This window comes from Melospiza georgiana, chromosome 17, assembly GCF_028018845.1.
Source record: "Melospiza georgiana isolate bMelGeo1 chromosome 17, bMelGeo1.pri, whole genome shotgun sequence".
NCBI classification, from domain to species: Eukaryota; Metazoa; Chordata; class Aves; order Passeriformes; family Passerellidae; genus Melospiza; species Melospiza georgiana.
In genome coordinates, this window is record NC_080446.1 from 13244656 (window position 1) to 13269145 (window position 24490).

General features: G+C 47.5%; 1 protein-coding gene across 1 annotated transcript; it reads right to left on the bottom strand.

Annotated features, from left to right (window-relative positions):
- Window positions 1-759: 759 nt before the first annotated feature.
- EIF2S2 (eukaryotic translation initiation factor 2 subunit beta) lies at window positions 760-13853 on the bottom strand. Its single transcript, XM_058036354.1, has 9 exons — window positions 13734-13853; window positions 9274-9457; window positions 8264-8367; window positions 7150-7285; window positions 6772-6872; window positions 6035-6183; window positions 5155-5211; window positions 4654-4739; window positions 760-1235 (listed from the first exon to the last, which is right to left on the bottom strand). The coding sequence occupies exons 1-9, from the start codon at window positions 13746-13748 to the stop codon at window positions 1060-1062; spliced, it is 1008 nt and encodes a 335-aa protein (XP_057892337.1). The 5' UTR covers window positions 13749-13853; the 3' UTR covers window positions 760-1059.
- Between the last annotated feature and the right edge of the window lie 10637 nt (window positions 13854-24490).

The window sequence follows — 24490 nt, forward strand, 5'->3', positions numbered from 1 at the left end:
CCCTGGGACATTTTGGCAACCGGGTGACAACTGTCCCCACTCCTGCACCCAGGGGGATCCTTCACTCCCCACTGCATCCCCAGCTGGAAGAACTTCTACACAAATCCCAGGGAGGACAGCACCAGGTGTCCCCTCAGGGCACTGGCACTGCCAGCAGAGGAAGGGCAGGGGAAGATCCTGAAGCAAAAAGTGTTAATTTGGAACCCAAATTACTTGGCAGTGTCTCCTGCAAATTCAGGATTTAGAGAAGACTGTTGCAGCCACAATAAAATGACATTTAGACCTATTACTTTTTTGTTTTTTTGCTGCATTTAGATTCTTTTAAAGTGATGAAGAGTGCAGGACTTCAGAAATATAAACGTTTCTCTATTAGAAATTGCAAAATTTAGTACTATGACACTATGAAAACTTACAGTACAGTTTATTGATTCTGTGTTAAGATTCAGCACCAACCTGGTGCCTGAACTGTCTCAGAGCTATTTTTGCCTAATTAAGCCTGTGCACAAGGCACCCATGGCTGTACAAGCAGGAGCAGGGCTCATGCTGGCCTGTCAGCCCTGGGACTCTGTGCCTGGTTTCTCTGTTTCATGACAGCATAACTAAAACAAGCCTGTTATGTAAAAGCAAAATAACCTTTATCTTAAAACTTCATTCTGGGTCTTGGACATAGCTCAGTGACATGATCTGCAGAACAACACACCAACCATTCCCACCAGTGTTTGAAGAGGAAACTGAAGGAAAAATCCAAATCCAAGACACTCACTGTTATAGTATCTTTAATTCATCTCATCTTTTACAGAAGTCTGAACAGATTAAAAAGCACCTCCTTTCCCACCACGCTCCTTACAGTTGGTAAAATATATTCAATGAGCAAGTGTATGTGAACAGCTTGAGGATCTGCATCTTGCAAGGATTTCACAGACCAATCAATCAAAAGCCAAAATTTCTTGTGGTTTTTACAACCTCGCTTTAATACAACGGTAAATCCACTCGGATGGCAAACCCGTCCAGTCCCATCTCCCCAGAACACTTTGCCAACTGCAGCACTGGTTAGCAAAGCTAGTTAGCCTTGGCACGGAGCTGTGCCCTCTTGCCTGTGACAGCCTGGAAGCCGGTTTTGATGCTGGCCACGGAGCAGCGCGAGTGGCAGGTCTCGCACTGCAGGAAGTATAACCGCGTGTCCTTCTGCAGGATGGTGTCCGGCGAGCGGCACGTGTGGCAGGTGACGTACTCCTCTGCAGGGACAAAGGTATTGGAAAAAGGCTCCCAATATTCCCAGTTAGATTGTGCCTGGGCCAGTCTGACCCTCGCTGCTGGGCCAAAGGCAGCAACTGCGGTGTATCACCCCAGAGATACCTTGGCTTGCTGGAGGTTGCAGCTGGGCACTGAACAAGTCCAGGCTTGTTAGGAACCCCGTTTACCTCAGGAGAAAGGCTTCAGGCGGTGGTGAAGAGAAAAAGGAGAGGATTCTGCTGGAGGGTTTAATGTCCAGAGGTTTATTCCATGGTTACAGAGGTCTGAACGTGAGCAACTGCTCCAACAGAACACGGCCGCATGGTCTGATGACCTTTTTAAGCTCAGGGACAGGGGGAGGGGAGGGACAGGTGAGCCACCAACCAGGTGAGAGGGGCAGGGTCTCAGGGGAAGATGACACCCAGACAGGCCAATGACCTCTGGGCATAGGGGCATCCTTTGAACTTGACCAACCACACGACGCCTTGCTGGAATGTTCAGCCTGATTGACAGGACTCGCTCAGCATGGGGGCAAGGGGGAAGGGAGAGAGGCATAGGCACACCTGGGAAAGTGACCTGGAAGGCCAAAATGGGACATTACAGCACACCACAACACAAAGGGACAAATTGCTCACTACAATCCTTTAGCTACTAACCCTAACTGTCACAGATATGTTTTATGAAAAGTCCTTTCGCTAGGATTTTTTCTCCTGAGAAGCTGAGATGTAGGGGGATACAGTGTGGGTAAATGAAGGTGGTGGAGAATGTGATCTTATCCTCCAAAGAGTTGCAGCTGAACCAATTACTAAAGATTAGGAACAGGCCTGATGTTAACAGGCCACACCTGTAGCCAGTAAGACCAGTGGATTGGTGGGATCTGGAGTCAGATGGTTACTGCAAGAACCAGAACAGTCAGTGCTTAGAGGAGCTGCCTACAAGAAACTTCGAGAAGGTACAAAGCTCTGGTGATACAGAATCCTTGCACTATAATGATAGTGGAACTCTTGATATATAAGACAACACCAAGAGGCCTCAGAAATGAAATGTAAACAATGATTATCTGCTGCTGTGCATGCAACAGGTGCATCTGTGATTGGTCTCATGTAGTTGCAGTGTGATGTCATGGTTTGCCTCAGATACCTTGGATTTCTCCCTGTAGATTTCTTCCCCAGGTGTGTCAGTCCCCTCTCCTTTCCCCTCCCAGCACTGTCTGTCAGTCCTGGCATTCCAGAAGGCATCGAGTGATTGGCAGATTCACAGGATGCCCTCTACCCCTGGGGGCATTGGGCCATCCAGGTGTCCTTTGTCCCTTTGTCCCTCCCCTCCTGTCCCTGGCTGGTGGCTCCCTGCCCCTTCCCTGCCCCTCTCCCCGGGGTTAAAGGAGCAGCAACCACGGGCTCAGGGAGTTCTGCTGGAGCTGGTGCTGCATTCAGAGGCCTGTGGGCCAGAATAAAGCTCTGGATCCAAACCCTCCATCAGAACCGACTCCTTTCCTTCACCATCGCCTCAAAGCTTCTCTGGCAGAGGGAAACCTGAGGAGCAGCCCCTGTTATGGGGGGAAGCTCCATCCCAGCACCCCCAGAGCTCCTGCAGGGCTGGACTTGTCCCCACGGGCCCAGTGCAGCACCCAGCCAGCCCAAAGTGTCTGTGGGGTGAAACACCACACACCCACAGCCAAAAGTGTCTGTGGGGTGAAACACCACACACCCAGCCAGGCAAAAGTGTCTGTGGGGTGAAACACCACACACCCAGCCAGGCAAAAGTGTCTGTGGGGTGAAACACCACACACCCAGCCAGGCAAAGTGTCTCAGGTGAAAACACCACAGCTGCCACCTTTTGGTCAAGCAGCAAGGGCCAGACAAGCCCAGGCACGTCCCATCTGGATATACTGGTATTAATTCCAATATCATGTGGTTGTTTTTAATTAATGGCCAATCACAGTCCAGCTGTCTTGGACTGTCTGGTCAGTCACAAGAGTTTATTATCATTCCATTCCTTTCTATTCCTTGCTACTCTTCTGATGAAATCTTTCTTCTATTCTTTTAGTACAGTTTTAATATAACATATATAATAAAATAATAAATCAGCCTTCTGAAACATGGAGTCAAGATTCTCATCTCTTCCCTCATCCTGGGAGCCCTGTGAACACCACCACATTTTCCCAAGGTGGACAAAGCCCTGGCAGCAGAGCAAGCTGTGCAGTGCCAGCTGTGCTGCAAATGCAGGGAGCAGAATGGGGGCAGAGCCAGGCAGGTGCAGCCCAGCCCTGGCTGCTCCCATGGACACGGAGGGGATGCAGCCCCCTGCAGACTCCAGTGTGGGGCTGCTGGCACTGCTGCAAAATCCAGGAAAGGTTTTCCCCTTTCACCTTTCCCACAGGCTTGTCCTGATCCCCCTGTGACCTGGCTCCTCAACAAGGCACTGAGCTTCACCACAGCAGCAACAACTCAGAGAGAAAATCCAGCAATTCTTTTAGGAGCTGGAGAATTTCTGTACTTGGCTCTCCATCCAGACTGAATCTGAACTGCTGCATTCTTGTGCAGCCACTGATTTCTGTTCAACATCTGTGTTCAAATCCTTCTCCCAGCCTGGCCTCTCACCTTCTTGGATACTATTCCAGTAATCTGGGTCCCTGCTGCTGCTGCACAGCTGCCTGCAAACACTGCTCAAACACACCCACCAGCTCAGAGGGGCTGGTTGGGAACACTAAAATCACCCTGGTTCACCAAGAGGAGGTTCTGTGTGGTGCATTATGCACTGACACTGTTTTAATGTTAATAACCTGTACAGATTTGCCACTGGTGTTCCCTGAGCTTCTCTGCTGAGGTGTCAGCAGCTCTGGTACTGACACAGCACTAAAGCAGGAGCTTTGTGACACAATCTGAGTCCTCTGACCAGCCGGGGCACAAAGTTTTTGGGATTCATTAAGAAACGTTCTTTAACCTCATGCTTATGTGATTTCTAAAAGGTACACAGGAGAAAATTCTACTCAGATGTGGACTCAAATCTTCTCTGTTTGTCAGCAAGGGACACCAGCACTTATGGGAAACTTAGACAGTGCTTTTATAGAACATTTTTCTCATAAATTTTGGAACAAAAAAGGCATTTAAACAGAACTTATCTTAACACTGCATCTGTCAATTCACGGGTACAACAGACTGCAAAATCAACAATTACTGTTGTTTTCCACAGTCCTCATCAAAGCCAAGATATGAGGCTCAGATGAAAACAAGCAGCTCTCAAATGCTCTGCTTTCCTGGGCATGCTTTAGTGCAGGGCAGAGCACCTGTATTTGCATTATTCCATGATAAAGGAAAGTTGTGGCTCCTGAGCCCCCTCCATGCTGGGCACACAGCTGGGGCCCATGGGCATCACAAGGGGCTGAGAGAAATCTGCAGGGGGAAAGGGAGTTCTACTTACTGATATATCTTCTCAAGACATTTTCTATCTGTTTTTGCTGGAATCTTCCTTTGATTACCAGTTGGTTGTTACCATCTATTGAACCACTAATAGAAAAGAGAAAATTAATTATTTGATTTGCAGGTGTGAAGCATTAAAATAAATCAAGAACATGAAGCAAGACAAGGATATATTCTTCAAGAAGAGCACAGATAGAACTGAGTTGTAGGGACAAAAAATGCAAAATCCTGACGTACTTCAGAGCTACTTCCTAGAGGAAGTTTTGCCCAGGCACAACCCTCACCTGTCTGTCTCAGGGGAGTGAACAAGACCATTACCTTGGTCTTGGAGTTTCCCTCTGTTCCTCCTCACTAAAATGTTCTCTCCCCAATCACCCAGCACAGCACTGAAGTGCAGGGAGCAAACCCCTCATGTTCCAGCCCATCTATACACATCTAACCCCAAAAATGTTATATTTGACCAATACCAACCCTAAGCATGCACAGAGCCCAGCAGCCTTACCTTGTACCCAATTCTGCCAACAAAAATGCCAGGAGATGTTTTGGCTGACGATGTAATCTGAAAATAAAAGTAAGGAAATGTTTAACCTTCCACCTTCAGAGAAATCTGGTATTCATACAGGACTGGCAGGGTAAATCCAACTTAAGTCAGAAAGTTTCAAAGGGAGCAGTGCCAGGGGTCTGCCCCAAAGAGCACACACACAATTACTGAGGACACAAGAAACTTGAACAGTCCACACAAAAAAACTCCCACTGACCCCAACTCAAAATTACAGCAACTAGTGAAAAGTTTTCCATTAAAGATTTTTCATTCTTACTGTCCCAACCCCTGAAAAAACATTAGTAGCTACCATTAACAACTCCCCTTAGTGTTCCAGGTCCTCAGCAGGATTTCACCAGGCCTGTTTTCTGGCACACTTTTGATACCCATCAGATCTGCATTCACAGAATTGCTCACAAAGAACAGAGCTGCCTTCACATGGCATAATTAAGACAGATATCACTGCAGAAACAGTGGGAAAACCCCACTGGAGTCCACATCATTTACCAAGAGATCAGTATTTGCAGTCAGCTCAAATTAGAAAGAACTTTTCCCACCCTTCTCCTCGAGGCTTGCACATAAATGTCACTGGTGACCCAACTTGCTTGAACCCAATGAACTCACCAAGTTTCAGCCCATGTACCATTTTTGTAATTTAAATACAAAATTAGAAATTATATCAATAAATCATACTCAGAAATATCTTCTCACAGAGCAATGTAATGAGCTTCCTGACTGAAATAGCTTCCACTCCTGGTTTGCCACTTGCCAGAAAACTCTACAGGAGCACAGAGCAGTGCATCCATCTGCTCTTCCTGGGAAATCCAAAGGGGAAACTTACAATTTGCAGATATCTGTGAAGTTGACAAAAGACGTTTTCTTGGTCCCTACTCTCACAACCTGCGGGGGCTTCATGACAAATTTCCTCTTCTCTCCAGCCACCATGTCCGGGTTCTTCTCCCGCATGATGTTAAAAACTCTGTTGAGCAACTGCAAAAGAAGGAATTCACAGCCATGTGAGAGCTGGCCATTCCTCACAGCATTCACAGTGAATAGCAGACTACCTTTGCCCAAGTGCATTTCCCCAGCTGTTCAGAACACATTTAAAGTGTTCTGATCAATGCAAAATCCCAACACTGCTTCCCCCAGGGTTAGTTCTGCCCATGGCAGAGGTGTTAGAACCAATATTGTCCCCTGTGAAAGTTACTGTGATTAAAAATATGCTTTTCAAAAATATATTATATTTTTATATTATATTCATATTATATTTTTTATCTTTATATTATTACATTTATTTATTGTTCATATTTACATTATTTTATATTATATTTTTATCATATTATATTATTATATTATTTCTTTTATATTGTTATATTTATTATATTTTATTTATTATTTATATTTCCATTATTTTATATTATATTATTATTTTATATTATATATGCCTTTAATATTCTGCTCATGAGCTTCTGACTACAAGTCCTTCACTCTGAAGTTAGAAATAGGAAATATGAGCATAAGGCTCTACTGATGCAGATGAACATGGAAAATAAGTTTTAAAAGTCTCTGGAACATTACCTCATCATATGTGTAGTCCCTTTCTGAGCCTGCCCACGCAGGTCCTGACTGAAGGCTAAAAGAAATTCCATCATCTTTTTTGCTATCTTCATCCTCAAATGCTGTAAAGAAAGTTTTGGGGGATTAATTAAGAAACATTATTTAACTTCATGTTTACATGATTTCTAAAAGGAGAAAATTTCACTCAGATATGGACTCAAGTCTTCTCTCTTTATCAAAAAGGGGCACCAGCACTCTTGGAAAATTTATACAGTGCTTTTAGGGGACATTTTTCTGATAAAGTTTGGAACAAAAAAGGCATTTGAACAGAATTTATTCACATACAAGGTGGACTACATTTCACTTTCACCATCTCACACAGCTAGGTTATACTTGTACCTTCATCCTTCTCCATTATCTCATCTTCGTCTGGAAACTTCACATTCTTCTTTTTCTTCTTTTTGTTGCCCAGCATGATATCAAGGTCGTCTTCAGGTTCTACTGTCTCTGGCACATCTCCTTCAATTTTCAATTCCTGTAAAGAAGCAAGACTGTAGTTTATCCACGTAAACCACAGCCCTCCATAGCACCAGCAATAACCCCACTGTAGGGGTGAATGCTGCTGACAGCCATCACAGCCCTGAAACCCAACAGGTAAGAATGGAATTCCAGCATGTTGAAGAGCTCTACACCCTGCACTGCTGCCATAAGCAGGGCCAGATTTGCACCTTCTGGCTGAACTTCTGCTAGCCAGGAACAAGGTCAGACTGCACTTAAAGGCAGCAGCCATCTGAGGACAGCAGGGAACAGAACACCCCTCATGGCAGCAGTAAGGGAAAGCAAAGCTGTGCTACTCTAATTTGTTACCACAATTCTGCACACTGAAAGAACACAGAGCAAGTATTTTGTCCCCTGAGGCAGATCAGAGGAACATTTTCTTCCCCCAAAAGGCAGAATCTGAAAAGGAGGTTTATGCATAACATAACATTTCTCTGTCCTCTTGCTCTCTGGGCTTGCCAGTTACACTGACATGTGATACAAAAACACTACTTGGAATAAAACTTGAGAAGAGTAAAAATATCTTGTACACCTTCTGGAACACAGCACAGTAGCCAATCCTTTCTAAAGAAAACACCAGAGTGAAAACAGATTTCTTGGCAGATATGTGCACTTCATTTCAAGTGCTGGCCTTCAGAGGACTGCTCTGTGTGTAGCTTCTGACATCCAGTTATCTCTCTAACCCCAAAAGACAATTAACCTTGAGGTTAATCAGCTCTTCCTGCAGACTGGTGAATCACTTGCTCTTTGTGCAGAGCAGGCAGGGTTTTTCCACTTCTGGACAAACAGCCCAGGCAGGAACAACATGTTCATCAAAAGAAATTAAAGACATGTAAAGTTTAGTTATGAACTGTACCAATACACAATGACAGACTTGAGACAACTCCTGCACTGCCAATCTCAAGAAAATGGAAGCAAGAGAATTTTCAGCCATAGTCAAGTTATGTAAACAAACCTTTACACCTTCTTCTGCTTCATCTATATCAAATATCTTTTTTGTTTTTTTCTTCTTTTTCTTCTGATTGAAGAAATTTAAATCATCCAAGTCATCTGTTGTATCTAAAAAACAAAACCAAAGGATTGCCTAAAGAAGGGTAACTGTAGAAACAGTTCAGAGATTAAGGCCTCTAATTGACATCCAAATCTTTAAAACTTCAAAAAATAAGATATGAGCAATGATCTGTAACCCCTGTGGATATCCTTCAGGTTTGAAGAGATCATTCCCCTCTGCCCCCAAATACTGCTTTAGTTTCTGCACCTTCTCACTGTGTCTTTTGATTCTTTAAATGTTCAATCTTGCTTTCTGCTGCACAAGATAAATTAGTCACTTTTGTCATTAGAGATGCTCAGACAAAAAAAAAAGAGAAGTGCAGGAGGAAGATACAGTTTCTTTGGTCTGCAGCAGGAGCCAATTTAGCAACAAACTGGATTTAAATTAATGGCGCTCTGAATTAGGTAATCCTGAAATTACACTGGGCTCAATTTAAGAAGCAAGGTTTTATACACAATCATACACTTACTGAAAGATTCCAAAGAACACTGTGGTTATCACATTCAGAATGGTCCAAACACTAGGAACTCCTCTAATGATGTTTCTTTTATTCACACCACTGTTCAGTTGTTCAAATGAAAAAGAGCCATAATTGTGGAATTATTGCAACAGTTGCACGTGGAAGATTTAAAACTTCACACTGCTTTAGAGATTCTCTTTTCAGTGCTTTACACAAAGGACTGAGTTGGAAAATTGCAAATTACATAAGCCCCTGGGAGCTTGGTGGTGTCTGTGAATGTGATTTCAAGCAAGAGGCCAAGCTGCTCTCCAGACAGGCAGCAGAGACAACTCACACATCTCTGAACACAACACCAAGGCTCTGGTGCTCTACTCTGGGATGCCAAATTCTTGAAACTGGGCTTGTAGCCTCCAAACAGCACCTTTGAGAGTTTATCTACATGGATTCACTTTACCTTTCTTCCTGCTATCTTCTTCATCTGCTTCAACATCTTTGTCTTCTGTTGGCTCTGGTTCAACTTCCTTTGTTTCTGATTGCTGAGTCTCTTCTGCTTGTAGGTCTCCTCCTCCTTCCTCATCCAGCATGAAGGGCTTCTTCTTTTTCTTCTTCTTCTTGCTCATAGTAGGATCGAAAATCATCTGTAAAAGTCAAGAGCTCCTTAGCAGCTCAATAATCATCCCCTATTTATTATTTATAACTTTTCCCTAACTGCTCTTCAGCTTCAACCTCAACTGTGTCAATTACAAGGGAAAACTGACAGAGTTCACAGCATCTGCTGCTTTTCCTGCAGTCCAAGTTTCCTGTCACCTATTTATTAGTGCAGCTGGAAACATGTTAAAGCTGTGGCTGTCTGACAGACTGGCTACCAGCTCTCTTTTATGACCATTATGGAGTCCAGTTTTGCAGTAATACAGCACCACTTCACACAGAGGACAATTTAACCCCACCAAAGCACATGGTCTGATCACATATCCCTTCCACTTGTGACACACATTGATTCCCAGATTTATTCAAGGCAAGATTTGCCATGAATAAGAACACTCTGGATGAGGAGGAAGCCTAGAAGAGGCTGGTGATAGAGCAAGACCTGCACCAGCTCAGAACACTGAAATGGCAAAGGTCTCATCCTTCTCCCTCCCCAGACTGAGAAACTGAACCTCAGACACCAAGTGATTAAAAGCTGTTAATGAGCTCTTTAGCCAGCAAAGCAGCTTAATTCACCTTGTCTGGCTGTGAAGGCACTAACCCCAGACTCACTTTTAACCTATTCAACATCTGCAGACCCGAGGGATTGATTCCAACACATTAAAGCTTTTTGTTTCACTTCAGACACAAGCTGACATCCCAGCTGGTCACTTTGTTACACACATCTGCCTGGACTGGCACACCATAGTGTATATTAAATACAACCATTTTAGACACTTTCTCCAGTGTTCCTCATCCAGTAATGGAAGGATGTTCTCACAGAGCTGTACTTCACCATCATGAACACCCTCACTCAGAAAAGAGCCAGCACTTCACCATGGAGTTCTCTACCTTGTTGCCCAGCTACCCCCTGAAGTCTGGTGGTTTTCCTCTCCCCACAACACAACCTCTCCTTGCACTTCTCATTCTCCTACATCTGCTGCTCTTGTGATATTCTTGCCATTTTCTGAAACATCCATGTTCCATACAGGCATTACCAAAGGCATCAAACTGTTTTAGGGGTCAGAAGCACAACCTTCCCAAAGCCTGCACATACACCAGGGCCCCTGAGGCTTTCAAGCTGCTGAGGTGGGCCTTTAGTTGCACACACTGTGCTGGAATGATCCTCAAAAGAAAGCCAGAGGGCTTTTCTCTGCTGCTTCCATAGATAGTGGTGTGAATCATGCTGCTGCAATGCACAGAAATCACAGCACGTCCAACTGGTTCCATGTCTGCTTCCTCTTGGACTCCCCAGGCTGCTGGGACAGCAGGAGAGCTGCCTGCATGGCAGTGCACAGCCTGCCATCCAGCACAAGGGGCTGACTCACTTCCATCGAGATGCTCTCCAAGACTCTGAAGAGGCTTTGATTGTCTCATGTGAGACAAACCTAAGATCATGCCTCAATCAGGTTCTAAGGAACCAGCCCACCCACCCCAAATCACTCTTTTTGTGAGGGAAAAGACATTGGAACCACCATAAGGCATCTCCTGTGAAGGAAAAGACATCTGAAGCACCATAGAGCATCTCCCATGAGGGAAAAGACATCTGAAGCACCATAGAGCATCTCCCATGAGGGAAAAGACATCTGAAGCACCATAGAGCATCTCCTGTGAGGGAAAAGACATCTGAAGCACCATAGAGCATCTCCCATGAGGGAAAAGACATCTGAAGCACCATAAAGCATCTCTTGTGGCTACAGAGTGTCTGCAGCCTGACCCCACTGAGCTGGACACACCAAGACATCTCCTGGATGCAGGAGATTGGTTTTCAGCATCCAACCCCCGTGGCCTTGAGCAGGGCCACCCCAGCCAGGCTTCTGCACACCCAGCACCTACTCACAACATGGCACACTCCACATCCTGAGGAGGAGGAGGCCTAAGCCTGAAATTGTTCACCAAGGGCTTCAACAAGCACTCACCAGGAGCCTCAGGTCACATTTGCTTTAACAAGTCATGACATAGATGAACCAACCTGATATCCCAGCTGCTCATGCTCTGGCTTTCTGAGGCAGGTGTTTCCAAACTTTCTTTATTCCTTTTCTCTGCTCTCTAGTCTGAACTTTATGATACCATTTAGTGCTGACAAACTACAAAGTTGCAGGTTTTCTACTGCAGGAACCTCAGCCCCCAGCACAAACACAACAAACATGGATGCTTTTCCTGCGTGAAAAAAATTATAAATTCCCATCCTGTGCCTGCTCTCAGAGCAAAATTCCCACGTGGGGTTTTCTCCTCTGTAGACCAATCCATCTCCATATACCTGCTCCTTACTGCAAGTGCCTACACAGCCCAATTCCCAAATTTACAGAAAATTAGCAAGTGAACAGAGAGGGGAACGGAATCAAAGTTTCACAGACCAAATGCAACTCAAAACTGAAGCCAATGAAGCTCTGAACTGCTGTGACAGTGGGAAATGGCAGGGATTCCAACAGAAGCCACAAACAAATCTGATTTCCCTAGTCTGAATAAACACAGGCATGTGTAAGAGGCAGACACCACCCCTGCCCTGATCAAGTCAGTTCAGGTGTCCTTACACTGCCTTATGTCCAGGGTGAGGAGCAAAATTACCAAGACCAAGCAGCACTTCCATTTGTCAAACACAGCACTCTCTAATGTTACTGCCTGAAGCTTCACAAAACTGCAGGGTTCAAAGAACTTCTAGATCTTCAGCAGGATTATGTGGTTTGTAGGATTTTGAACAAACTGAACAGACATTAACAGACCACTGCTCCCCACAACTGAGCTGTGCTGCCCCTGCTGTGCCCCAGCTCTGGGCAGCACTCAGGGATGCTCCCAGCAATGAGTTTCATTCATACACAACGCTGAAAACCTTAAGCTACAGCTCAACACAATGAACTTCTTACCATCTATCCCAGTTTTCAGTGTTAATTTGTCTTCATGTGCCTTCACCCTCCTCAACTTCACAGGCTTTAAAAAGTTTCACCAACTTAACACCAATATCAAAGTATTTGGCTCCCAGCAAGCAGAGACCCAGCAGTTCTGGAAGGCACCTGCACTCAGTGATGCACACCACCCTGAGGAACAGTGCCAGCCCCACTGGGTTATCTGCCATCAGCTTTATTCTCTGTCACATAAAGCAGCCCAGAGGTGCAACTTCACTGTGGATCCCAGCAATCACCTCAACGTCAAATTAATCCACTATGCAAGAAAAGCAGTTTTACTGATACAAACTAAATTCAAAGCATAACACTCCATGAACTGCTCAGTGGCCCCTGTGATCACCTGAGTAAGGCAGCACCTGATGCAAGCATTCCTGAGTGCAGAGAACAGCCCAGACAGGAGAACTGCAGCTCCCATGACACATCTAGGCACAAAAATGCAACGTATTCATTCTAGATGTTAAAGCAGCTGAGTAAGTCAGTGACAGCTACCACTAAAATAAGTCCTAATTACAGCAGTTCTCCTTTATGACGCAGGACAAGTCTCTCTGCAAGGCCTGAGTGTTCACTTTGCTCTGAAGGAAACAAGCCACACAGGTATTTTAAACAACACCAGAGAGAAGATACAAAGGCAGAAGCAGCCATCTCCTGGATCTGGCCAGAGCAGCTTCCCAAGGGCTACACCAGCCTGATGAGCGCCTCACACAGGGAAAACTTTCCTTTTCCCCATGAGAGCAATGGAAATGAGGCCAACAAAGCTGTCAACACAGGGCATTTACAACTGAAAAATTTCTCAGACGCAGATGTATAAACTTCCCCGGTACTGTGCCTAGATAAACACCGCCAGACCCGGAAAACGCTTAGTTATTATTTGCCCAGATGTTGTTATTCGGCTTCAAGGTTAAAACCCGAGACATTAAAGCTCCATAAAGCGAGTGCTAACTGCCTAAAGGCTGCGTTTCGCTAAAGAGCGCAGAACACGATGGAGAAGCGGTGGCGGTGCCATCTGCCTCCCTCTCCGGCTGCTCCGCGCCAGGGGCGGCCGCCGGCAGCACACCGGCAGCTCCGGGCCTTGCCGGGACCGGCGGCCCCACACACACCCGCGGGGGCTCCGGGCAAGGAGGGCCCCGCTCCGGCCCGGCCTGCGCCCCCCGCGCTGCCTCAGCCCCGGCCCGGCGGGACCCCCGCCCGCCCCGGCCCCACGCAGGGCGGAGGCCGCGCTCGCCGCAGGCCTCAGGCCCGGCGCCCACATGGCGGCGGCCCCAGCGCAGCGCGGCCCCCGGGCGAGGCGCTCCCGCGGACGGCAGCGGCGGCGGCCGGCGGGTCTCACCTCGTCGCCGGACATGTTTGCGGCGGGGCCGCGGGCCGGAGGGGCCGGGGTCGCTCGGTGCCGCGGGGTCAGTCCGTGCTCGGCTCTTGCATCAGCGCCGCGCGCCCGCCCCGCCCCGCGCCTGCGCGCGCCCGCCGCGCCGCCTCGCGCGACTTGCGGCGTTCCCGCGCTGCGCACGCGCCGGGCGGCGGCGGGAGCGCTGAGGGCGGCGCTGAGGGGCGGGGAACGAAACGGAACGGAATGAAATTCATCTCACATCCTGCTCTGTTCTCAAAGCCCCGGGATCCCAGCATGGAGCAGGCTGCAGAGGACCATGTGGCAGCAGCTGGTCTAAACTCCCAGCTCCGGCAGGGCCATCTCAGAGCACATCGTTCGGGATTGCGTCCAGACGGTTCTGGAATGTCTCCAGTGAAGGACACTCCACACCCTCCCTGGGCAGCCTGTTCACAGTCACTGCGCAGGAAAGAATTTCTCCCTCCTGTCCAGGTGCAACTTCCTGGGCATTGATCCCTGCCCGTGGCTCTGTTGCCATCGCTGGGCCCCAGGGAGCAGAGCCTGGGCCCTGCTCTGCCCCTCCTGCACACAGGGACAGCCAGGCCTGAGGCCCCTCTCAGCTGGGGCTCCTCTCCAGGCTGAGCAGCCCCAGCTCCCTCAGCCTCTCCTGGGCTCCCAGATGCTCCAGGCCCTTGCTCAGCTCCAGGAGCTCCTGTCCCTGCTGTGCTGAGGAGCCAGAGCTGGACCCAGCACTGCAGATGTGCCTCCCAGGGCTGAGCAGAGGGGCTGGATCCCCTCCCTGACCTGCTGGCAATGCTGTTCCCAGTGTTTTCCAGGATCTCAGTGGCCTCCTTGGCCACAAGGACCCACTGCTGGCTTGTGGAGAGTTCCTTGTCCACCAGGACCCCCAGGTCCTTCTCCGCAAAGCTGCTCCCCAGCAGGTTGGCCCCAGCCTGTGCAGGTGCCTGGGGCTGTTCCTGCCCAGGTGCAGGAGCTTGCTGGATTTCAGAAGGTTCCTCTCTGCCCATCCCCAGCCTGCTGAGATCCCTCTGAGGGGATGCACAGTGGCCCTGGTGGGGAGGTATTGCCCACCTCATCCAAGCCATTGATGGGCAAGTTCTACAATAGTGGGCCCAGGAGTGAACTCTGATGGACACCACTAATGACAGGCCTCCAGCTGTGCCGCTGTTCTCTCTTGGTGTTGGCATTTTTGCATTCCCATGCAAGTCTCCTTTGCTTGCTGAGCTTTTCCTGACCTGCTCTGAACAGAGATCTCCACCCTACCCTAAAAGTGAGCCCTTGATGTCTATAATGGGACATACTGTTGTACATACCCCATTGTCAGAACATTGAGGGCTTTTTTGTATGTAAGAATGTGCATTCTTCTGCTTTTTAGTAATGTGAAAACACTGTTGGAGATCATGGCTCCTGCGACACGATCAGCTCCTATGGCAGGGAGTCTCTCCTCACTCTTGAATACAGAATCACAGAATCACAGGATCAATTAGGCTGGAAAAGATCTCTGAGATCATTGAGCCCAGGCTATGAGCCATCACCACCGTGTTAACTAGATCATGGTGCTGAGTGCCACATCCAGTCTTCCCTTATGCACTCCCAGGTGACTGCAGCACCTCCCTGGGCAGCCCATTCCTATACCTAATCACTCTTTCTGTGAAGAAATTCCTCCTTAATATTTTAAAATAGTTTAAACTATTTAAATAAATAAATAGCTTAGAGCCCCCAGGCAGGTGTCATGTACCAGCTGGAGAAGAGAGCTGACCTTGGTGAGCTTGTGTGGGTACAGGTTGGTTGGTCAGCCTGTATGATCCCTGAAACTGGAGACCTGTGGGTGTAGGAAGGGACTCTCAGAGGATCTGGTCCAAGCTCCTTGCTCATACAGGGGTGGCAGGAACAGGTTCCTCAGGACCTTCTGCTGGGTTTTGAGTATCTCTAAGGATCTGGCCACCACAACTTCTTTGAGCAGCCTGTTCCATCTTCACAATAAAATGTCATTTTTCTAGGTTTAAGCAGAATTTCCTATATTTCAGCCTGTGTCTTCTGCCCCTTCTGTCACCCAGAAGAGTCTGGCTCTGTCTTGTATCACACTGATATGATCCCCCTGAGCCTTGTCTTTATAGGTTGAATAACCAGGCTCTCTCAGCTTCTCCTCATATCTCAGATCCTCCAATCCCATTGTCATAAAATCACACATAGTTTTGGGTAGGCAGGGACCTTAGAAATCATCTTGTTTGATCCCCCTGCCATGGGCAGGAACACCTTCCTCATTCCATTTCCCCAACACTACCTAAGAAAAGAGCGTGGCACCAATGAAAACAGCTATTTACCATGAGGTGTTAAAACTCTGCCTCCCAACCAACTCTGACATTTAAAGGTCATCTGCTTCATGCCAGGTATAGTGTCAGAGCAGGCACAGCATCAACCCAAACACTGTTACAGGGTCTGTTTTACATTTTAATATTTCCAGGTCATTTGGATTCTTGGAGACCCATAACTTCCCATTAGGGGATGTAAACTTATGCACACTCTATCATTTAACTTTGTTATCACCTACAGGAAACATTTTGTCTATCCTTGGTCTTCCTTTCCTCTGTCTTTCCCTCTTGCCTCAGTGGGCAGTGAGGGCCCCCAGCACGCTCTGTTAGCAAAGCCATCACTCTGGAGATAAAGCAGGCACCAGGACAGGAGCAGTTTTACCTTCTCCCAAGGTGACTACAGGAATTTTCTGTTAAACCCCTGAAACCCAGCTTCAAAAGATTACTTTTCCTTCTTGGTTCTGTACTACCCCATTTCCCTGGGTATTGGCCTTACATTTGTGTCTTTGTCACTTGCTCTTGTGTCACAGGGATGCTGCAGATTTTCAGGTATTGCAGGCAGCTCTTCTTTAATCAGAGAGTCACAGAATGTCCTGGGCTGGGAGGGACCCCCAGAGTCACCCAGGGCAGCCCCAGCCCTGCACAGACACCCCAACAGCCCCACCCTGGGCACCCCTGGCAGCTTCTGGAGCTCTGGCAGCCTCGGGGCCGTGCCCATTCCCTGGGGAGCCTGGGCAGTGCCAGCACCCTCTGGGGAAGAGCCTTTCCCTGGTATCCAGCCTGACCCTGCCTGGCACAGCTCCAGCCATGCCCTGGCTCCTGTCCCTGGTCACTGGGAAAATACATTGATCAGACACATTTGGTGTTGCTGTAACACTGAACGGGGTCTCCCTCCAAATTCTTCTTCCTTCTCTTGATGCAGACTTTTGCTTTGATATTCCTGTCATGAGCCTGTCTGCTCTGGAATGCTTTTCCTTGGCATGAAGCTGGAGCACATGGAGTGCTGCTGGCTGTGCCTGCACTGCCCCAACACCTTCCTCACTGCCCAGGGCTTGCCTAGACCAGCCTCCTGTCCTGAGACAGGATAATGATATTTTTGTATCCTCCCCACTTATGTGTGTCTATGCTGTTCTTAAAAACCACCATGGACAGAGATTCCCTCCACAGCCTCTTCAAGTGCCTGACAACAAAATTTCCTCACCCTTATTGCTGTGAGTTAACCCAGTGGCTGTTGTGGTGTCCCTGAGGACACCCCAGCTCAGTGTTCCCTGTGTGATAACCCACAGGCCTTTGGAATATCACTGTGCCCCTTCTTGTCTTGCCCCACAGCCTTCCTTTTCAAACCATGGAAACCCAGCCCCTCCAACTATTTCATTCTCAGTTCCATTGCTGTCTCCTGCACCTCACTTAAGGTCCATATTCCTACAGCTCAGTGCCCAGTTCTGAGCATAGCCCTTCCATCACATTCCTGGGCAGTACCAGGCCAACTCAGATAATTCCCTAATGCCTCATCCATAACATACCTATTAACACATTGTAGAATAAGATTCTCTGTTTTCTTTATCAGTAATACCTGGGCAATGTGTTTTATTGATGACAAATACCCTGAGATACTCGATGATCGAAAATCCTGAGATTCCCTTCAGCTGGGCTGCCTACTGAATAACACATAACATAATGTTGTGCATGATACCTGGACAACCTCAGGAGAAAAGGAGCTGCCAGGAATGCTGGGCTGGGGTTTCTCCGCACAGACAACAAAACACTGCCTCTGAAGCTCCTGCTTGTAGCCCCACAACATCAAAGCACACCTGGAAGATCACCTTACATTGATTTTTCCCCTTCCCATGCCAACAGACTGTTCAGGACACAAGACTACCCCTGTTCTTTATTTTTCCTTGCTTTCCTTGTGAATTATTGAAGTTCCTGAAGTGGAAGAGTGCAGGTGCATTAGTTGTTAATTAGTTGATACCAATTACATTTTGCCAAGACCTGGTGGAACTTGTGTCTTTGATCTGATATTTTGGAGAAAAAAAATCCTGCATAAGTTTTGGTAAGAAAAGCACAGTCTGGGTTAAGGAGCTTGTAGAAACACACAGAATGACAGATTAACTCTGCATTTTTTCTTATTTTATTGAAAAGCAATTTTCTTATTTTATTGTTGTGACAATAAGGAGGAGGCCTATGAGCCAGCAGATCAAGTAGAGTTTTAACTTCAGTAACTAAAGCTCAGATCCCTGCAGCTCAGAATCTGAGTGCAATACAAGTACTGTGCAGTTACCCAAGTTACAGGGAAAAGCAGTCACAGTCTGGGAGGAATGAACTTCAAATGCAACCTTGAATTTGGGGGGAAGGCACAGTGGAAATCCCAGTCACAGGAAACACCCTTGTGGAGGTTGTGAGTGTGTTTTTGAGTATTACCCAGCCCTCCAAACAAATTTCTCATGGGTTTGCCTGGCTGAATTCTGAGCCCTGCTCTTGGGGCTCGCTGTGATGCTGAAGCCAGACTGTGCCACGGTGCTAAAAACTGAAGATATCACATCTGTTTGAAGCAGCCTAAACTTCAAACTACACACCTGAACTGAGGTTATGGAATCATGTTCAGCCTGAGGAAGAGTCCTGGGAGACCTTAGACCCCCTTCCAGTACCTAAAGGGGCTCCAGGAGAGCTGGAGAGGGATTTGGGACCAGGCCCTGGAGTGAGAGGACAAGGAGCTATGGTTTCCCATTGCCAGAGGGCAGGGTTAGACGGGATATTGGGAAGGAACAAATGGTGAGGCCCTGGCACGGACTGCCCACAGAAACTGTGGGTACTGCGTCCCTGGAAGTGTCCCAAGGCCAGATTGGATGAGCTTGGAGCAGCCTGGGATAGTGGAAGGTGTCCCTGGCAGGGAATGGAACGAGATGGGCTTTAAGGTTCCTTCCCACTGGAACCGTTCTGTTAATTCCGCGATCGCTGTGGGTTGTGAGTGTGAAGAGCCATGGGCACAGCAGTGATCGCAGAGGGCCGGGCTCGGAGCGCTCCCGACCGGAGCTCCGGGTGGGCCCCGATCCGTGAGGGGATCCTGAGGGAAGGCCACGCCCGCCGCCGCCGGCAGAGGGCGCCCGTGCTCAGCAGCTCGGGCCGGTGGTGCCGGGAGCGGAGCCCGGGCGGGACACGGGGACACCGGCATTCGGGATTCCCTGCGCCATTCCCAGGCACTGCCCACGGTAATGCTCTGCCCTGCCCTGCCCAAGCGCGGACACCGGGATTCCCTCGGCCATTCCTGAGGAATGCCCGGGGTAGCGCCGCAGAGCCCCGCAGAGCCCGGACGCGGCAGCCTGGCCCCAGCAACCCAGGGATTTGCCCCTTTGTCCTGCACCTCGTTTGGAAAGGGGATAAGGGAAGGCACAGTGGCTCGTGGTACAGCTCAGAGCACTATATTTTCCAGAATATTGGAAGATCAGTCAGCTCTCAGTTCAAATTGGCCAGAAACAGAGAATCCAGAAGTTTATGGGTGACACCGCTTGTGTGTTCCCTGCAAAGGGAAATTTAAAAACACCACCCGTTATTCAGGAGAGGAGGGGAAGGCAGGACTTTGTTCTTTTCCTGACTGTCTCCAGCTCTTTGCTATAATTTGAACATGGTGTTTGCAGACATCTTCAACAGTTACTGAACAAATCAGGTACTCAAAATCCACTGAAAACTGTAGGTGTAGAGAACCCAGTTTCCCCTCTGTCACAGCTCAGGTTGCTAAACTTTCTGCCTGGACAGCCATAGAGTGTCCTTTGAAGTGAATGCTTTGTCCGGTGTGTGAGAAATGCTCATGTTGGGAACTGCAGCCTTTAACATGTAACTTTTATAGTCAGATTTCTGCCAGCTTGCTTTGGTAGCCACGATGCAGAGTCTGTCCAGGAGCTTCCTGGAGCCCTAATGCACAGATTGTTACTGTTTATTGCTCTGCTTGATAAAAATCACAGAAAAATCTATTTGGGAATAAAATAATATGCAGACAGAGCTTTTGATAGGTATCCTTTCCAATGCAGATTGAAAAAAAGAAAGAGAAAGAGAAAGAGAAAGAGAAAGAGAAAGAGAAAGAGAAAGAGAAAGAGAAAGAGAAAGAGAAAAAGAGAAAGAGAAAGAAAAAATGTCTTTGGGTATTAAAAAAGCCAGGAAAATGAACACAGAGCTTGACAACCTCTACATGTGGTTGAGAAAGAACAGGTGAGACCGGGTTGGTCCTAGAGCCAGGAACAAGGTTGATGTTCAGTCCCTCCTGCACATGAGGAACAGAGGGCTCTGCCTTTGTACATAACCAAACCTGCACTGATATTCCCTGTCTCCATCAGCCTTTTCTCTTCTCACAGAAAACAGGTGCAAGACTCGCATTTGTAGAGGCATCACTTTTTTCACTGGTGACTTTCCTTCCCTTGAAAGCTAATTGAGATCAGAAGCGCTCAAAGCACTGCTGCAGTTCTTGACTCAGACCTCACTTAGGAAAAATTGTCACTAGCTTTGGTCCAGGCCCACCCTGTGTACACAACATTTTAATTGCATCCATTTAAGGAGGGAGTAAATCCTGACTGAATGGCCAGGAAGCACTCTGTTCCAGGTCTATATGACAGAAAACTGCATGTGGATAAAAATGTCAAAGATGTGCCTAGGAATGAGGTACAAGAGCATGAAAAACCTTTTCCCAATCTGATGGAAATGCCACCTTGTCTTGGTTTGGAAAGACAGGTGTCTGCTAAGGAAGGCAGGAGCCTCCCCTGAAATGGAAAATGCAAACCCCCTCCCTCTGAATTGCTATAAATTTTAAATTAAGAGGCTCTCAGGCAAAAATATGGGAACAGGAATAACAGTTCTGTAATAGGAAAGAAAATTAAAAGATAAAATAAACAATGCAGTACACTAGAACAACACTGCCAGAGTCAGAACCCAACCTGACACCCTGTGGGTCAGGGTGGTGGCAGCAGTCCCATTGGAATTGTGGCTCAGCCCTCCTGCAGTGTCAGGGCTGGTTCTGCTGGAGCAGGGATCCTGGAGAAAGGTGGAGTCTCTTCCTCTGAAGATCCAGGGGCAGAGGCAGCTGCTGTTCCTCTGGGGAATCCAGTGGAGAAGCTGTGCTGGTGTTCCAGAACCTCCAGATTATATCCAAGTAGGAATGCTTGGCTCCTCCCTCTGGGCTCACATCTCCCAGTGGGATGCTGTAGTTCTTATCAGCCATGCAGGGACATTCAATAACTGTTATCAGCAGGTGTCACCCCTGAGGGAGGAGTGGGTGTGGAAGAGATAAGGAAAACTGCCCACTGAACAGAAGACAGCTGCCATACAGATGGTCATAGAATACAATTTGTTTGGCAATCCAGGACACAGCTTCTGTCACAAGTTGTGAGCAGGAGGAAAATGGATACACATGGAAATAAGATTTAGGTTATTTTCTCGTGGCAGCTCCTTAATTGGAAGTTGACACATACCTACTGGTGATAATTGGCAGCATGAAGCAACACCAGGGTTTAAGAATTAACAGACCCAAATAACATCTTGGTTCTGGAATTCCAATAAAGTCCTTGGCAAAAATAAAAACAATTAGATCCATTTCTAAACTGTCACAGATCTGTGAATGCAGATATTTCACTGAAGCAGCTCCTTGTCTTCCTATTACCTAAATTTATGAATGATTGGCTTAAGGCCCTCAAAATAAATCTGCAATAAAGGAAAAAACAAATGTTGAGTGGGTTTTAAACCCCCATTTTAAGCCATTCTCCATCTCTACAGACCATGGATACTTTGTTCAGTGTGTAAGGCTTGCCACTCTAGCAGCACCCATACTTTTGCAGGGAGAGATGCACTGGTCAGACCAGGTGACTGCACCAGCAGAAGCTGCACACACAGGAGGAGGCTTGTCTTGGTTTGAACAGCCAGGTGTCTGCTATGGAAGGCAGGAGCCTCACCTGAAATAGAAAATGTAAACCCCTCCCTCCAAATTATTGTAATTTTGAATTTAAGAGGCTCTCAGGCAAAGACATGGGTGTGGGAATAACAGTTCTTTATTAGGGAAGAAAAAAAAATTGAAAATGCAGTGATACAAACTAACCCTGCCAGAGTCAGACCATGCCCTGACCCCCTGTGTGCCAGGGGGGTGTCCCAGCCCCATCCCATGGGGGCTCAGCCCTCCTGCAGTGCCAGCTGTGGCTCTGCTGCAGCAGGGATCCTGCACAAGGGGGGAGTTTTCCTCTGCAGCTCCAGGGCTGCTGCAGATGGGCCTGGGCTCCCTCTGGCCATGCAGGGCAGCAGAAAGCTGCTCCTCTGGCAATGCAGGGGGCAAAGGCTGCTGTGCTGTGCCAGGCTCAGATTGGATCCAGGCAGGAATGCTTGGCTCCTCCCCTGGGCGGAGCATCTCCCCATGGGATGCTGGGATTGGATCAGCCCTGCAGGGACACTCAGTGGCCATGGACAGCAGAGATCTCCTGGAGGGAGGGTTGGCTGTGGGAGAGAGAAAGAAAAAACTGCCCCAGGAACAGCAGAGAACTGCCCCACCTCTGACAGATACAGAAATAGAATGCACAGCCCTAAATCATATCTTGCAACCCAGGACAGGGCTGTCAGCTCCAGGAGAAAAATCAGGGGGATTGGTACAAGTTCTGCTCAGTCTTTTTCTAATCAGCACCTTATTGTGCAAGGTAGGAAAGAACTGGAAACACTGGAGCAGTCAGCTGGGTGAAGGGACACTGTGCAACTCACCCACATTTCTAAATGGGATTTCTGTGCAGTCAGGGCTGGAAAATGGAGGCTCAGTGTTTTTGGTACACAGTGAAAAGAAAAATGAAAAGTGTTATTCTGGGCATATCATGGCCTTGCTCACAGGGATGCTAAAGTTGTTTCAATATTTTGAAGTTGCTGGCCTGAAAATTAACTTTTTTGTTCACCATTCTGATGGTAAGGATCTTCTTTGATTCTGTGAATTATTTTGAAAGCAAAAAGAAATAATATTTGGTTCTTTGATCTTATTTTCAAGTGGTAATGTCATGGAAGCAAGCTGGAAATGCCTTTCCTTGACAGGAGAGGAAACTGTTCAGCCCAGAAAGTTGGTGTATTTGGTAAATTTGAAAGCCTTTGCCTTGCCTCAGTGGTGACAGCAGAGCCACAGAGAGCATCCAGTAAATTACAAAGGAGCTGATTTGGTTAATGAGGGGGGATGGTTTCATTAGTCACATGTTTTGATAGATTACAGAGCCATGTACGAGAAAAAAACACTTTTAAGATTCCCAGCATCACAGCATCTCACACAGACCTCTGGCTTCACACACACCTCAGCTGGCCTGGGAGCACGGAATGCTGTCCCTCTGTCCCTCTGAGGCTGCTGGTGCCCCTGGAAAGCCAGGACAGCATCTGCCAGAGATGTTTTGTGGGGCTGCACAGGTGTTGTGGCAGTTCCTGGGCTGGAATCCTCCCCCACAGTGCTCTTTACAGCACTGGCCTTTCGGAATGTGGAGCCAGAAGGAAACACTTGGAAACACTTGCTGACTCTTTGCCTCAGGCTCTGAGAAGATATCACTTGCCCAATTGCCATTAATTTTTCACTTGAATATCACTGGAGCACATGTGGGAGCTGTGCAGCCCCTGCACAGGGTACACCAGTACTCAGCCTTCCTTAGGAACAAACTAAGAGGCAATTTTAAAACAAGATGTAAGATTTTTTTTCCATTGTGCAGAATTCAGATAGATCTGAGGAGCAGGTGTAGATGCTAAAAATAAGAAACATAGCTTTGTAAAACAGGCAGAAGATTCAGTTATGCAGTGAAACAGGATAAATGTGTCTTAGATGAATATCAGACAGGGCTTTCTCTACAAACAATAATATTTTTAGCCTGTTAGCTTCATGGAATTGCCTTTCAAATCCTAACTTCAGGCCATCCTGTCTTCAAGGCACTAAAAATTTTTGCAAGCTCTGATGGGCCAGAATGCTGCTTCTGTATCTTAGGAGCAGTTTGAAAAGAAATGCACAAAGATTGTTTATAGTGTGAGCATGCAGGCACCACTATCATTAAATCTATACTCAGAAAAATAACACTTAATTTGCTCCAGATGCAGGTGAGTTGCTGGACCTGTTGCTTTACAAGATGCTGATCCTGGGATCTGAGGGTGATTTCAGTGCCTGTTGTCACCAGGGAGACAGAAGTCTGCAGAGTTTAAACCCAAGCCTGCACTTGTGCACAAAAGCAAACAAAGATCATAGAATGCTTTGGGGAAGAAGGGACCTAAATCTCATTTTGCTCCAGTGCCCAAGATTTCCCATAGGAAATCTTTTCCATTAGGATAACCATGGCTGTGCTTGCTGTGCTAAGAGCACCTTTGGCAGAACCAAACAGCACCAAATACACCAGGGAAGCCTCATGGAGTGTTCCGGGCACATGAGCACATCTGGATCTGCTGGACCTCCACTGGTGG

Bases quoted from the DNA above. Each gene is read 5' to 3' on its own strand.
- EIF2S2 (XM_058036354.1), bottom strand. The intron at 8,368-9,273 runs GTAAAGTGAATC...TTTGTTTTTTAG, and splicing joins AGAAGATAGCAGGAAGAAAG to ATACAACAGATGACTTGGAT. The intron at 5,212-6,034 runs GTAAGTTTCCCC...TTTTATTTTCAG, and splicing joins TTCACAGATATCTGCAAATT to ATTACATCGTCAGCCAAAAC.